The sequence below is a fragment of the Miniopterus schreibersii genome, assembly GCF_964146895.1.
Source record: "Miniopterus schreibersii genome assembly, chromosome: 4".
Lineage (NCBI taxonomy): Eukaryota > Metazoa > Chordata > Mammalia > Chiroptera > Miniopteridae > Miniopterus > Miniopterus schreibersii.
The window spans coordinates 60921611-60938695 of NC_138105.1; the positions used below are offsets into that span (position 1 = coordinate 60921611).

General features: G+C 41.5%; 1 protein-coding gene across 4 annotated transcripts in view; it reads right to left on the bottom strand.

The window, feature by feature from the left end:
• MSRA (methionine sulfoxide reductase A) overlaps positions 1-17085 on the bottom strand; it is a 323213-nt gene that overhangs the window by 103758 nt on the left and 202370 nt on the right. For 2 of the 4 annotated variants that reach the window (XM_081135847.1, XM_081135846.1), the window contains exon 4: positions 4502-4606. The exons of the other annotated variants lie outside the window; for them this stretch is intronic. In XM_081135847.1, the coding sequence (XP_080991973.1) occupies positions 4502-4606 (105 nt within the window). The remainder of the gene's footprint in view (positions 1-4501; positions 4607-17085) is intronic. 4 annotated transcript variants of the gene reach the window in all.

Genomic DNA, 17085 nt, shown 5'->3' on the forward strand with positions numbered 1-17085 from the left:
CAAGTCTTTCAAAATGCTAATTAAAATCCATTTCTCTTGAGTCATATTTTTGTGGAGAATCATGTGTTTCCTGGGCATACCTTCACATCAAAGGTCAATGCCTTCTCCACTTTTACTCCAGTTTTGTCTTTCTGATGACAGGCAATTCAGGGATAGGCAAGAGCATTCCTCAAGAATTTAGGAATCCCGCTTGTTTTGGAAAAAGAACCCAGCATGGGCTATTGCTTCACAGACCGGAGTCTTCACCAAATCCAACGTGCTGCTTGCTGTCCTCTGAAATGCCCATTTTCTGAGTAAGAGCAATCAGTCTTACATGCTTCTGTTTTCCTCATTTGCTTAATTGGATGCCTTTTTTTCTGGTCCACTTTTCACTGAGAAACATGACAAGAGTCACCCATGTGACTTCAAGTAGAGAATTGAAAAGCTGTGGTCAGGTGGCCAAGTTTATGTGGAGCCCTGCTATCTCCCCTGCTGAGTGCCCATCATTCAGGGAGTGAGCTTCAAATTCTTACCTCAAAAAAATGACAGGTGACAACATGTTTTAGAACTTCAGGGCTCCCTAGAATAGGGAGTAGTCAATCCATTGATACCAGGGTTCTTCAGAAATTATAGGGGTTTTTTTGCTTTTAATTTCCAGTTTTTTGTTGTTGTTTTTATTCTTATTTTTTATGTTTTTATTGATTTCAGAGAGAGGAAGGGAGAGGGAGAGATAGAAGCATCAATGATGAAAGAGGATTATCAATTGCTGGATCCTGCATGCCCCTTGCTGGGGATCAAGTCTGCAACCCGGGGATGTGCCCTGACCAAAAATCGAACTGTGACCTCCAGGTTCATGGGTCAACAGTCAACCACTGAGCCACACCAGCTGGGCCAGTTTTAACATATGCTTGTTTAATGATTTCAGGTTAATATTTGGTCTGTGGTCTTATGTACATTTATCTGAATGCTCATTTGATCTCAGTATACTGGTATTAAACAATTTTCTTCCTATAGAAATATATTTTCCCTGTGCATTAACCAAGAGACTAGATACTGGTGCTTATTCCAGACCACTTAGTGATTTAACACCACCTAACACAGTACCTGGCTAACAGAGTAGAAACAAAATACATGTTGTTAATGAATGTCTTTCAAAGTAATTTAGAAATATTGAGAGGGGGTATGGGTTTGATATGTCCTCAGGCCATCGATCCCAAATCTTAAACCCAATTCTGAATTCTGAATTATCAAGGAACCCTTTAATCACACCACCAACCCATCTTGAAGAAACAATTTTTTAGTGTCCTCCAGTCCATGTCTCAGTCAGTGATAAACTATTAACCAAATGGCTTTAGACCTCTGATTTGTAAAGCCAAATGAACATGGCTAACAGTTACTGAATACAGTGAAGCACAATGATCAAGCTGAATAAGGGGATTATTCAGGATTTTTGTTATTGCGAGTAATACAAACCTAGCGAACTGGTTTAAGTTTAGAAAAAGGAAAGTAGCTCTCATTGCTTGGAATGCTACAAGGAGAGCTTTCATAACTGAAAGCAGAGCTGTAGGAACAAGACATCTAAAGGTCCCAGAGTCTCCTGAAGTTTCTCTCTTCCCAACTCTCATCTCTCAGTCTCTCATTTCCTGTGGACAGACTCTTTCCACATACAGGGCACATCACCTTGGCATCCCCAGCAAAGTGAGAACACTTTTTTCTCTCATACAAAATCTCAGGTAAAGACTCTAATTGGCCCTGCTTGGGTCACACGCCTGTTCTTTGGATCAAACATGTTTGACAACAGGAAAAGATACTGTGACTGGGCAGGCTTGGGTCATGTGACCACTCATTTGGCCCTTTTCCAAGAAGAGTCATGGGAAACCTTGCAAGGCAGATAAAGATTATTACCATGGCCCATTACAGTGAACTACCCAAAAAGAGTACTTCTAATAATAATGTGGGAAGATCATCTACACTGTGATTTACTATATGTGACTGTGTATATTGTATATTGCATCAAGCACTATTCTAAACAGGAAAAAATATATGCAAAGGCAGACAAACTCTCCTCCCATGTGTGCAATTTGTCCAAATATCAGTGTAAAAAATATGTCACTCAACAATCAAATCCCATTGTCCTTAAACCTCATCATTAGTAATTTCATCTTTTGGCTTACAGAATTAAAGCTGAAGTTTAACCAGCGGAGCTCTAAAGTCTTTTCTAGTCTATGAATCTCCAGTTAGAATAAAAATACCCCTGGAAGAACAGTATACCAACCTAATAGGGTGTACTTTTAGTTTTATGAGCTAAATTGTGTTTCCCTACTACCCACAATTCATAATTTGAAGCTCTAACCTCCAGTACCTCAGGATGTAACACTATTTTGAGACAGGGCCTTTAAAAATTAAGATTAAATGAGGTCATTTGGATGGTCCCTAATTCATTATGAGTGGTGCTGTTATAAGAAGAGATTAGGACACAGGCACATATACAGAGAAAACCATGTGAAGACAAAGGGAAAAGACAGTCATCTATAAGCCAACCCTGCCATCATTTTCATCTCTGACTTCCAGCTTCCAGAACTGGGAGAAAAAAAGTCCCTGTTGTTCAAAATCACTCAGCCTTAGGTACTCTGTTATTGCAGCCCTAGCACAGATAGTAAACCAAGGATTTCAAAAAGGGCTAAGGCACAGTTGAGGTAAATTTGATATGTGGGATGGAAGGCCAAAAGGTTCTTTTAAGGTTCTGTTTTAAAGTAGAATTCCCCCTGAGATTCAGGGGCCAGTACTAGTGACCTAATTAACTGAGGAATACTGGTAAAAATATAATAAAATGGGCAGGAAGTTAAGGGAAGTAAAGAGAGAAAAATGGATGACATGCTTCACCTTTTTCAAAATTTTACCAGGGATAAGCATAAGGTGATTCTATCAGAGCATGGCATTCTGGTTGGCCTGGCCAAAGGGCACATACCCAACCCTGGGGGTCTGTGGGGAGCCTGTCTCCTACATGACTTCAGGTTTACCTGAGCTCCTGATATGTGTCTCCATTGAGAATTTTGGAGCTCTCAGCATCCTGCTCTGACCCTTGGCTTTGAGAGGCAAGTGGCTGAATGGCAGTTCCTAGTCACCTTTATGATGCTCACCAGGCATAGTTTTCTGCTGAAGCCACGGCTGTCTGAGGCATTAGGCCTGCCATTCTCACATGATATGATAGGAGGCTGGTAGTTCACACTGGGGTGACACCTGAACATTCTGATTATAGTATGTTTGCCCTACCAGTCCTCTGCTGCTGCTGACCCCTACATCATTGCTTTCCCACCAAGGACTCATCCCACCCACCTGTGCCATGTCAAACCAAACCTTACTATTATGGAGAACCTGCTCCTGGCCTCCTTCCTAGGCCTTCACCCACCCTGGTGGATTTGCCTAGATCCTGGGCTTGCCTTACCCTGGCTCATTTATCATTTTACTACTCTTGTCTTAGCTCTGACCTCTGTCCTTTGGCAAATCACATTGGCATTGGGAGGTTCTCAGAACTAGAATTCAGGGCCCACCAACCTGTGCTGTTAAATCATATTAAAGTTCCACCACAAAGCACAGCGAGCACTTGGAAAAACACATCCGTTCATTGGGAAAGAGCCAACACAGCATACCCGCTACACAAGAACCTGACACCAAAGGGAAATATTATTGTTAAACAGACTGATTGCTAAATGAACAGGGTTTCTGAAAATCACATCTATTATATAGGACTTTTCAGTTCATAAGCTTCAGAATATCAGATCATCACATTGGCAAAGCAGTGCTTGTAAGGCTGTGGGGATGAAATCTGGAAATTGCTCCATTATTGAATAATACAATGATATTTGCCAACATGGGATTTTTGCTCGTGCGTGCATTCAAATAGAATGTCTGACCACCATTGTTTATAGCCCAAATATGTTAATATCTCCATATAACAAATTCCACAGAGGAAATATTTAAATATTCCACAAATGAAATATTTAAATAATGCAAGCATTGTGGATCCACCGAATACTGCCTTTTACCTTTATGTTCTTATGGTCTTTTTTTTTGGTCTTTTTTAATCACACACAGACATTAAAAAAAAAACACAGCACCTGATAACGTCAAAAGATGAGAAAGGCTAAATTCAGGGAAATAAAGGAACCATAAATCAGAAAACTTCGGAGCTGCTAGAAAGACACTTTAATTTTGTAGACAAAAGACTGCATTAAGGAGGAATAATGCAATAATAAAGGTGAACGAACCTCTATTGTCTGGCGCCTCTCTCTGTGGGAATTTTCCCACCCGGCAGCTGGGGGGGGAGGGGCGCCGGCTGCGGCTGCGCCTTTATTCTGCACCCTTTCCCGCCCCAGCCCCTCCCCTTCTCCGTCAATAAATGTCTGCAATCATATTCTCGAGCTCCTGTGTGATTTCAAGGTTCATCTCTTCCATGCAGCGCAAACACTAATTATCCCAGCTGTAATTAGTAAGATAATTAAATACTGGCTCGCTCGGCTACCTTGGGTCGGGTCATGGCTCTCCCAGAAGACCTTGAGCAGCTCCTCGAAGCTGATGCGCTCCGGCTGGTACACCACTCGGACGACTTCTGCGTGGCCAGTTTTTCCTTGAAAGAAACAGAACGTACAACCGCAATTCACTGACAGCATCAATTTATGACAAGTTATTTGTTTCAAAAAAAAAAACCCCACTGGACCACGGCTAAAATTCTTCCCTCTGAAGGAAGGGTGGGAGCATAATTATATTTTAGCTGATGGTTTTGCACTAGGTCTCTGTCACTGGTTCCTTTTCCCTAAAAGCATGCAGTTGTCACCTAGCAAGCTTCCAGAGGATGATGACTTTTCCATTGTGCTCTAATTTTTTTTTTTTTAATTTCACAGGAAAACACACTCCAGTTTTCATTTTTCTAATTTTGCCCTTACGAAACCCAATGGATCCCCTTCAACACAGTGCTGGAGATGTGAAACTCTGCAAAGGGGAATGAGCTGGTGTATTTTTATCACCACCCCACAGTATATGCACTAAGCTCGGCTGCAATCCAGTGAGATGGTGCTGGATAGAGGAACCTGTAAAATGCACTTAGAACTTGTTCATGTAAGATAGATGCGTTAACAGAGCAACAATTTGCTCTGTTAACACTGAGGCAAGGGTCAGGTTCAGACACCCAGTGGGTGGGAAGTGCATTCTCAGCCTAATTTGTCTCTGTGATAAACAAGGACTGTAGCAATTGTCTGTCCCCAGCACCAGCGCCCATTCTCAAAGGTGGGCTCCACGCTGCGGATCCGTGAAGCAGGTATTTGCAGTACCACTTATTCCTGTGGAATTTATGTGCTTCCTTATTTTACAGTGTTAGGACATAGTAAATAACAGACCCCTCCAGGCAAACATCATGTCCATATTTAACTTTGTTTTCCAGCTCTCTTTGATCGTCTAATGTGTAGCAAAGAATTTAGACTTCCTGCCTAACAGGGTATCTGGCCTTGGCCTTGGCCTCTGGAAGGTAACCTGTGTCGCACCTGATAGGAGTATCCTTCTTTAAGGTGGGGCTGACCACACCAACAGTCTCAAGATGGGGGCTGGCCACACTGCACCTTAGGGTAGGGTTGGCTATACCCAACAGTGTAAAGGTCAGGGTTGGCTATGCCAAAAAGACCAACCATGTGACTGAGAGTGGGGGCTTTGGGTAACACAGTATAAGCTGCCCTGGAGACTGAGTTCCACTCCATCGGCAACCAATCAACCATGCCTATGTAATGAAGCCCCAATAAAAACTCCCCAAGGCTTACACGAGCTTCCTGGTTGGCAATACTCTGCATACTGTCACTGATGGATGCCAGGAAAGTAACACACGGAGAGTAACACTTTGACTGCACAGGACTGGACACTGAAGTTCTGCACTAGAACCCTGCCAGTCTCCGCCCTATGCGTCTCTCACTTAGGCTGATTTGACCCATATCTTTTGCCTGTAATAAACTGTAACTATGAGAATAACAGCTCTCAGTGAGTTCTGTAAGTCCTAACAAATTATCAAACCCCACTGGTTCCAGGAATCCCTTGAACTTGCACCTCAGTTTGTAAACATGTTTTCGCATATGTTGGTGGTCTCCCCTTAATTCTCACAACCATCTTATGGAGTGGGCAGGGAAGGCAGAAGTCCTCACTTTACAAATGCAAACACTGAGAAACGTGTGAGTTAGATTTACACTAGGTCACATAGCTAGCGAATTCCTGGACCGCAACCTAAAAAAATACCTTCTGATTTCTTGTCCAGGTTTCTGTCTAATGCGTCAAAACAAAGAGAGCAAAGTGAACATGAATCCAGAAAAAGAAAGAAAATCTATTTAATATCTTTAAACTTTTTTAATATTTAAATTTATTTTTATTGTTGAAACAATAATTTGCAAACAATATGAAGCTTAGAAAGTGTGCGGAAGTATAAAAAAAGAAAAATCACCTATACTCCTACTATATAAGGTAAGTACTATCAATAATTTTCACTCATCTCTTTCTGGATATGAACCAGATATGCATGCACATGCACGCACGCACGCACGCACGCACACACACACACACACACACCACCACCACCACATACAATTTGTTTCAGTGTAATCACTGCATCATGCTTTATCCACTTACCAGTATGTTGTAAGCATTTCCCCATGTCACTGATTTTTTTTTAAATACTATTTATAGTGACTATATAATACTCCAAAGAAGGTTGTACTATTATTACTTATTCAATCATTCCCCATCATTGGGCATTTAGATTGAATCCTGTTTTTATCTAGGAATGTAAATATTTTTTCACATTTCTGGGGCTGCCTCAAGCCATAGTTATATATGTGGAATTTTGAAATCAATGTATATAAACATTTTTAAATTTCTTGATACCTAATGTCAAACTGCCAGTTTTCTCACCCCACTGGCAGCATATCTGAGGGCCAGTTTGATCATTACCAAATTGTAGCTGGAATGTAGTGCCCAATCATTTTATTTTCAATGAGTTAAAAAGTCATGTTTATTAATAATTTTAATTTCTTATTTCTCTAATTTTTGTAATATCCATTTTATATTGGGTTATATTTTATTATTAATTAGTCAGCCTATATAATTTTAATTCAATTACTATAGTCATGTCAGTTAAGCATCTAGGCAGATTTTATGCTAACAGATATGAAAAGAATAATGGGGAAATTATAGGAAGAATATATATTAAGTACAATCATCATGTTGTAAAACCACTTTTGATCTACTTTAAAATATTACTATTTTGTATTCTGAAATGTTTAAAGAAATGATTTAACTACAGTAAGAATTAAAGCCCTCTGAATATTAAAAATGGCAACAATATGTTACCAACATGACAAATATATTTGGTAAGAAAGGTATAGAAACCACACTAGAAACAGGCAAAAGATGTAAATACACATAGGAAGACAAAAACACAAATATCACTAAAACTGCTCGCCATTTTTAGTGACAAAAGGAAATACTGAAACATTAACATACCATCTCTTACTCATTACATTTTGTAAAGCCTCTTATAAGTGTACCTAGTGCTGACGAGGAGTCTGTAAACTGGCACCCTGACTTGGCTGGTGAAGTGTAAACCACTCCGCCCTTGTGAAACCCTGTTGGTATACACTGAAAAAACCACAAAGATTAAGATTAATTTACCCTAAATGATCCAGGAAATAGATCTCAAAGCTATAACCCCAAACAATGGAAAAGATATAGGCACACACGGAAAATTCACTCCATCATCATTACAGTGGTGGAGTATATAAGTAAACCGTAAGTCAAAAAACAAACGAGAAACAAATTAGGGAAGAGCCACAGGATGAAATGTCATGTAACCATTAACATACAATGTCCCAACCCTAGTAAAAGCTGTTACTACTCACTGAATGCTGATAAAATGGTAGGCACTTCTTTAATGCTTGCAACAAATGTTTTCTATTGTGGAAAATACATATAGCATAAAATTTACCATTTAACCACCTTTAAGTGTACAACTAAGTGCATTCACGTTGTTGTGCTACCATCACCACCTTCCATCTCTAGAACGTTTTTTCACCTTGCAAAATTGAAACTGTATCCGTTAAACACGAACTCCCCATTTCCTTCCTCCCCTCAGCCCCAGGCAGCCACCATTCTACTTCTATCTCTTGAATTCAACTACCCGTGGTACTTCATATAAGTGGAACCATATAGTACTTTTGTGCGTGACTGGCTTATTTCACTTAGCATAATGCCCTCAAGGTTCATCCATATAGAACCATGTGTCAGAATTTCCTTCCTTTTTTAAGGCTAAATAATATTCTATTGTATGTGTACACCACATTTGGTTTACCCATCCACCTGTCTATGGACACTTGGGATGCTCCCACCTTTCGGCTAAGGTGACTAACGCTGCTATGAACATGGGCATACAAATATCGCTCACAACCACTTTAATAAGAGAGATGTGGTCCCCATTTTACATGCGAGGAAATTAAGGCCTCTCTACAAGCTTTCTCACACAAAGTCACACAGCCAGTAAGTGACAGGATCCAGTGAAGAGCCAACACGATCTCAATGGGCTCATTCTAAGACCCTGAGCCATACTCCTGAACATAGGCACCGGAAGTCACCAAGGGACAGAAATTATAACACAGGCAGTGGCCCAGGTGAGAAGTCACAGCTGTGGGGTAACTGACATCCAGGCTCCTTAAGACTGTTTTCCAAGATTAGGTTTTTCTTTTGTGGCAGCAATAAGGGATCAGGAAAGATTTCCACTCACCAGAAAAGACTTCCAGACATAATCTGAGCACTGACATTATTTGTGGAGAGGTTTTAAAAATCTTGGTTGTTTAAAAGACACTATTACCATTAAAATTCAAGATCCACCTGCATTAACAAACAGTGTAGAGAAGCCTTCATCAAACTCACCTTTAAGTTTCTTTATTTTATTTCTCCAAAGTACAAGGGCCTGTGTAAAAATACACAGTGCAAATGATCAAAAGGATTAAGGGGCGAGAAACCACTTACAGAAATGTCCACGCCTCCAGGAACTCACCAATGCACAGGCTAATTAGATTCCCGAAACCAATCTGCAAATGCTTTCTGGTGCTTCCAGAGATAAAAGGCTGTATCTTAAAAATACTTTGAGCTATTTCTTCACATAACTTTGTGCAAACAGCATAATAGATGTGATGTGCAGACGTGCTTGTTAACAAGTCACAGCAGCATGATAAGTGCTTTCCCATTGTTGTTCAAAAATACCTTGAAGGGAAAAATGAAAAGGGTGAGCATCCTCCCTGGGCACACCCTGTGTCGCCTCACCCGGTGACAACACAGGAAGGTGAATGAATGCAGTGGGGTGGGTGTGGGCAGTCAATCCTTACTAGACAAAACATCCCAGAAAAGACACAGGGGAGTGCTCTGGGGGCAGATCGTCTAGAGCTTTTGAGAAGCCAAGTCATCCATAGAACCAGGTGTTTTTAAAGAGATCCCCAAGATAAATTAGCCAATTTTTAAAGCCCTGTGTCATAGCTTTCCATCCCATGGGGGATATGTTATCTTCAACTCTTCCAGGTTAGCATGATTCATTTTTGCTACATAGGGCTGGTGAGGAGAGAAGAGAGAGCAGGCAGGTGGCCACCCAGTAGGACTGGGCACATGATCTGACATTAATGAACACCTACAGATCTGAGGAATCTTTGTGGTGGATTTTTCTACCACTTACTAACCTTCACCTGAATAAGTGGCCATGCTGACCCCAGCACAGCTCACCTGCCTGGGGACTGGTCCCCTAAATGGAATCATACTTACATGCTCTGCTCTGCTTCTTTGTTCCTAACTACTGAATTCTATGCAAACCTCACCACATGTCTTAAAGTGGACACAGTTACTACCCAGAGAAAGGTATTGGATACAATTAATGCAACTTTAATACTTCACTGTATGGGTCAACACTACTTTTACCTACTCATAAATTAATAAATATTTACTGAATGCCTACTAAGTTCCAGCAACTGCACTAAGTGCTGGGGATTCAGTGGTGACAACTGTTAATATGGTGATAACAAAAGACTCTCATAGCATGGGTCCTGCCTGTGGCCTGGGTCCAGGTAAGGAAATGCTCTTTAAGAGAAGAAACCTGATCTATTTTATTGATCCTGCAGGCAAGACGGCGGGTAGAAGTGAGCTATAGTTATTTTTTCATTAAATAATAACCATTCTTCAACTCCCCTCAACTTTCCCAGCCAACAAGACCCATCCAAACCGTTAAACCAGATCAAAGAGCACACAAAAGATCCAGGTGTTTGAAGAGAAGAGGGAGAGTGGTGGATGACTAATACTGCCCCTTTCCCATACGAGATTCAAAACACTACTTTCCTCTTGCTAATTAACTACAAAGAGGTAAGATGTCAGCTCAGTTTCATCTCCAGCTCCTGCAGACAGAAAATGTGATTTCCAACAATGTACTCATTATAAAAAAAAGTCCTAATACATCAAAATTGGATGCCCTGTGGAGTTCATTATAGGATTTGAGGAGTGTCTATACTGTCATTTTATCTTGGCGTTTTTTCTTTTGTCTCATCAGTCACTTAAAGTGTCCAAAGAGAAAGGTAGCTTTAAAGAGCATCCTATTGATTGAAAAGTAGAACAAATACTGTTAGCGTAATTCTAATTTTTTTGGTCCACTATGGGAGACGCGGTGGGGAATTTATAATCCTCTGGCGTATATTTAATACGGACACATCCTTCCGAGATTATGCTCTCAGACAAGTGATAGGAACACAGCTTAGGACTCGATCAGGAAAATTCCTCAAGGAAACAATAAACAGCAACCATTAATTCTTCATGCTACAAAGCTAACTAGTAGGTAACTAGTCTAGGAATGAGCAGCTTACTAGTCTGTGTATCCAACCTGCTGGTTATAAAGGCTGCCTGCACACCCTTTGAGCTGTTTCTTTCAGAGCATGAAGTGTATGAAAAGATCTATGTGGCTGGGCTGGTCAACACCTATCTCCTAGGCCAGGGCCAGCTCCATGCCACCACGAGCTAGGCGGGCATGCTGAGAGATTAGCACAACTAACCTGCCAAGTAGAGAACCACAGTGCCCTTGTAGCCAAGAGATCAAATACGGTTTTATTAAGCGGCCCGATTTAAATTTAAAAAGGCAGTGCATGCTGAGAAACTGGACTCCATAATGCTGTTAAATTATACCACCAAGTCCCAAATGAGTCCCACTTGTACCTTGTTGTCAGCGGGCAACACGAGAAGAGTGGTTCCCAACCCTATGCCTTAGAATGACTTGTGAAATTTTAAAAATACTCCCACCTCCCAGTCTACCCACACTGAATTCTGATACAGGAGACCTGGGGTGGGCATATTATCCTCACAAAGCCTGAAGGGTGCTTTGGATGCAAAGTTGGGAAAGGAAGCCATGAAATCAGGCATCTGGTGAAAGCAGCTGTGCCATGGAAGAGAAACCAGACAAGGTTTTTATAACCAAGTCTCAGGACTATAAGGTGCTCGAAAGGTCATCCAGCCGAATGCCATGTGGTTTTATGCCACTGCAATACCCAGATGACCATCTCGAGTGGTGGGATGCCCACGACTTCATGAAGTCATCCATGCCGTTGTCCGAATGCCCTAACAGCCGAGAGTCCCACCTTCCGAGCCAAAGCTACCTCCCTTGTCCAGGCTGCCGTGGGGTCTACTTGCTCCACAGTGACTCCTGAGCAGGCCAAAGGTACAGAACGCCACGGCCAGATAAGGGCGCTGACGGAGTCGGAAGAGCTATGTCGAGGGCATAATCTTCCACATAAGCCGCTTCACTTCTCCTAGCCCCAGTTCCTCACCCACAAAATGGGGATACGGACATCTGCCCTATCAACCTTCTAGTGTGGCGGAGAGCATAAAATAACAGACATAAGAGGGATGGCTCTGGGAAGTTACTGGCAGTAATCCAATCTATGACATCAGTACTAGCCTCTCTATATCCATACACTCCTAATGACAGGCCGTGTCATAATGGAACTTCGCTATGAAAAGCCAGAAGCTTTCAACCGTTAATACAAACAGGACAATATAGACTGCTCTCCAGGCAAAAATGGCTTTTTTTGGTAAGCTGCCAAGGGCAGGTTTTCCTAAAAGTGTATGTGTTCCAAATCAGAGTGAAGAGATAGCTAGAGAATCCCTGGAATCATGATAGCGGAAAGGGTCTTAAAACCAAGTCAGATGTTTTTCATATTCTTCAAAAACTACATGCAGCTCTTAATAACATGGGTGAGAGCAGGCACCGCGATGGGCGCTCCTCTTTGCTAACACTGTGGCTGCTTGTACAGAATCTCCAGGAGAGCCACTTCAGCTCATCCAGAGATAATAACTGCTATTCATCTGGCACACAAACCACACTGCAGTTGCCTTTTAAGTGTAAGTGGTAGTAGCATATTCTCCCAATTTGCATGGTACATTATTTATAAATACCCCAAACAGGAATGATTTGGCAGGATCATCCAGAAATCGTGGCTCTGACTTATTTAGATGTCTAAATTCATTAACAATAAATATAACTTCATGCTTAGTTTAAATATTTTTGAGAAGAATGGAACTAGGAACCAAGCATTTAGATTTGTGCATAAATGATTCCCAAGCCGAAATACAATTGGTGGCCTGGGAAAAGTCCTGGCTTTGCCTATCTATTCGGTACCAAAAGCATCAGTTATTTTGTCCAAAAATAAATAAATAAGTAAATCCATCACCCTTATCTTGAAAGCATGTCAACAAGATGAGCAACTGAGGCTTAATCTTAACTTTATAACCAACTATGTAAATATCTAATAGAAACCCTTAAAATATCAGCTGATTCTATAAAGTTAGACAAAGACAGTCTAATTCAGGCATTTTCAATGGGGTGATATCACTTCCAAAGGGGAATTGACTCTTGGGGGACAAAATCATCTTACATATCAAAATGGTGTGGCCCTCCAAAGGGCCACCATACATAACCTAACATATAGTAGATCTGTGATATTAAATTTTAATGGGGGCAGGGGACACAATGAGGAAAGAAATGACTAAAAAGTCTCCCTAGGGTGGCTTTAATTTTTTAAAAGTTGAGAAACACTGTTCTAAATTAATTCAATTAATACATCAGTACAATCACAATGGCAAATGGCTTACAATAATTCCTGCCTCGTTTTCACTTCTGGACGGGGCTCATAATAGAACACGGCCACCAGCAGAGGGATTCGTACAAGAGGTACTCCTTGAGCAGCTGGCATGAGCTCTGGGCACTCTTTTGAGTGCAGCTAATACAACAATGAATAAGACAGTTCCTGGCCTAAAGGAGCTCATAGTTCAGGAGAGCAAAGAAACATGTAAATGGAAACTTACAGGGTAAAGCAATTACTGCTAGGAGAGGGGTATGTTCAGAGTTCTAGGGGAGCACACAGGGAAGACTCAGAGGAGATGACCCCAGTGCTTTTAATACTAAGCTCTACCATAGCCTCCCTCATGACAATTTCACACTTGTCAGACATCCAGGCATCCAAAACAAAAATGAGAAGCATTTACCTACACTACATACCTTTGCCTGTAGTTATTTTAACCTATGAAGGGAAATTAGGCCCTGAGCAAAAATTTATCCATGCAGGAGACCAAGACCAAGCACATCATGTGCTTGGGAGCATGTCCCAAAGGGGCCTATGGTAACTGACACCAGTGTCCCAATTTGGGACTTAATGTAACCCAAACTCTGCTCTGGACTTTTTGTACCTTAAGTTGAATGGTACTCTTTAAGTGTAGGATGATGACAACAATATTTTAATTTGTGTAATATTTTTACAGATCACAAAGTACTTTCATATGCATTATCTAGTATGTCTTCACAGTGACTCCATGTATTATCACATCCCTTTTACAGATGAGAAAACTGAGACTTGATGAGGTCAAATTATTTGCCCCATTAAGATCACCCATTGGGTGGCAGAGCACAGTAGTTTGGGTGAAGGCTCCAACCCAGTCATTGACCCCATAACACCAGGCTCTCTCCCCATAAACCTTGGAGCTAAGGGTAACCACTAAATGACTGCTGCCTATGGCAGCCTATAGATCCAAATTCAGCTGTATTCTGATTGATACTGGGAATCTTTTAGCCTTGATTAGCAGATCTTTGGTGACAGCCAGTAATTAATTTAGGAGTCCAAAGACATGCCCTGAGGAATAAAACCAAATGCTTTCAACAATGAAATGCTGAGACACTGAGCCAAGAACATTGATAGTGCTGTCAGAATATTTGATTTGGATAAATTACTTAACCTTTGTGAGTCTCAGTCTTAACCTCTGTGTTTCCTCATCTGCAAAGTAGGTACAGTAAAAATGCCAAAAACACACACTGTAAGTATTACACACACACACACACACACACACAGGTTTTGTTGACTATAAAGTGCTCCAATACTTAATTCCTCTTCTCGTTCTCTCTGGCCCACCTCAGCAAGGCAGTAGTTCAATAAATGTGAGCCTGAGTCATAGCTACATGCACAGCACTAAACCGATGATACAAGAAATCCAAAGACATGTGATACAGAGCCTGCTCTTGGGGAACTCGACGAACACCACAGACAGAAAGTGTTAGGAGCCATTGCAGAGGTGCAGGTAAAGGAAGGAAAGAGAACAGGGAAGGTTTCATAGAGGAAGTGCATCTGAACTGACACTGGAAAATAGGTGCAACTTAGACATTCAGAGCTGAGTAGCAGGGGGTTTCAGATGATGAAAATGACAAGCACATGGCGCAGAGAGGAGAAGCCACAGGCTGGACATGATGGCCCAGATGAACTGACCTGCAGCAAGGTGCCCTATGCCCACAACACCACAACACCCACGACGCTATCTGGTGCACCTGCACCTTCTGGTCCCACCAATTGAGGGCTATGGTTACCAAGTTAGCTGTGTTTGTTCCCAAGCCTGTTTAGACCCATTGGACTTTACATTGTAATTACAAAATGGAATTAAATATCACATACCTACCAAAGAAAAGAAATAGTTTGCTTCTATTAAGAATTAAGTTGAATGCTTTAGAAAAACTCAATAAAAGAAAGTTGTTTAAAAATACTATCAAGCCTGGCCGGCATGACTCAGCAATTGAGCATCAGCCTAGGATCCAGGAGATCCCGGTTCGATTCCCAGTCAGGGCACATGCCCGGGTTGCGGCCTTGATCCCCAGCAGGGGGCATGCAGGAGGCAGCCAATCAATGACTCTCGAATCACTGTTGTTTCTACCTCTCTCCCCCTCTCCCTTCCTCTCTCTGAAATCAAGAAAGACATACTTTAAAAAAATACTATCAAAATATGTGTGGCAAGACCACTACATAAAATTGGGAAGGGTTATTGTCCAGGTCGGGGGAGAGGGAGGAATTGGGAGTTGTTGTTAATGGGGATAGAGTTTCAGCTTTGCCAGATGAAGGGTTCTGGAGATGGTAGCGGTGATGGTTGCATAACAATGTGAACGTACTTAATGTCACCCAACTGTACACTCAAAAAGGTGTTAAGCTGGTAAATTTTATGTTACCCATACTTTACCACAAAGAAAAAGAAAAAGGAAAAATAAGATTAGGAAGAAATAAAAATCTAGATAAATTCAACGCTCAGACTGCTTCACATATCTTTAAATTCTCGCTTGATTTTAAAGAAGTCCAAATTAGAAACCGTTGATAATAATAAACACTTAATGCTTACTCCGCAGGAAGCACAGTTCTAAGCAGTTTACATATATTAACTTATTTCATCTTCCTGAAGGACCAATAAGGAAGATACTATTATACCCATTTTAAAGATGAGAACAATTAGACACAGAGAGGTTAAATGGCATGACCAAGATCACAACACCAATAATAGGCAGAGGCAGAGTCCAGATGGAAGTCTAGCTGCAGGCTGTGCACTCTCAACCCCCACTGTGCTAAGAAGGAAGACAAGGAGGCACTCTGGGGAGGGGGGGGCCCAAGATCAAAAGAAAGACATTGACCCCAAATCCAAAGGTTGGTACAGGAAAGTATGTTTATTTATGTTTTTTAAAAATTTTCTGCAAACCCTTTTTTTTTTCTTTAAATGATTCACCCTCCCTTTATTTTTTTCACCCTCCCTTTAATCAGTTTCCGTAATGAACCAATTACCATCCAAGAAAAGCAGTGGATAAGACATTTCTTCTCTATTCATTGTAACTAGAGCCACGGATACTACCGCAGCCTGGAGGCCAGCAGTCAGCCCGCACTGGGAGGCCACATGAAGGAGCGGTTCAGCTGCTAAGCTCACAGGGACGCAGCGGTCCTCTGACAAACACGGAGAAGGCTCTGAAGTCAGCTGATAATGAGGTGCAGATTTTATGTGACAAAATGTAGGCTTCAGTGTGTGCCACTGGAACCTAAGAGAATGTCCGGATGCATCTCACATGGTTTATTGGAATAGAAAATCCTGTAAGAAACCTTTCCAAGCAAAGAGAAAGCTGTGTGTGAGTGTGTGTGAGTACACATGCATACACTGGTGCAATACAGTATATAAGGTATGTACTTATGCACACATAATGTGTCTGCATTTATAATCTGAACTGGCTGGGCTTTCAGGGAAGCCTTCTGGGCTAGGTTTAAGAAAGTTCCTGGAACTACGAATGGGATTTTCTTTCCCTTTGTCTTCAAAAACAGTCTGTAAGCTCAATGCATTAAGGGTCAGCTCTGGCGTGCGTGTGTGTGTGTGTGTGTGTGTGTGTGTGTGTCAAGAGTGGGAGTGAGAGGAGGCTGGTAAAATTAAATCCAAGTCTTTCCCTCAACCAACTATACAGAGGAGTTAGAAGCATTTGTTTTTCTACAGTTTTTGATGGAGAGCCCTGAACTCCAGGATCAAGAATACAAATTTGGTGGCAAGAAAGTGAGCTGGTAAGAGCTGTGTTATTTCAAAATTAACTTAGCAACCCCGTGTGGGCTGTTTTAGTGGTGATGGGGTTTGGATGCAAAGACAGTGATGAAAAGGGCATCTCCACCCTTCTGGGTTTACCTTCATCTGCATCCCCATCACCCACTGATCAGAGAACAGACT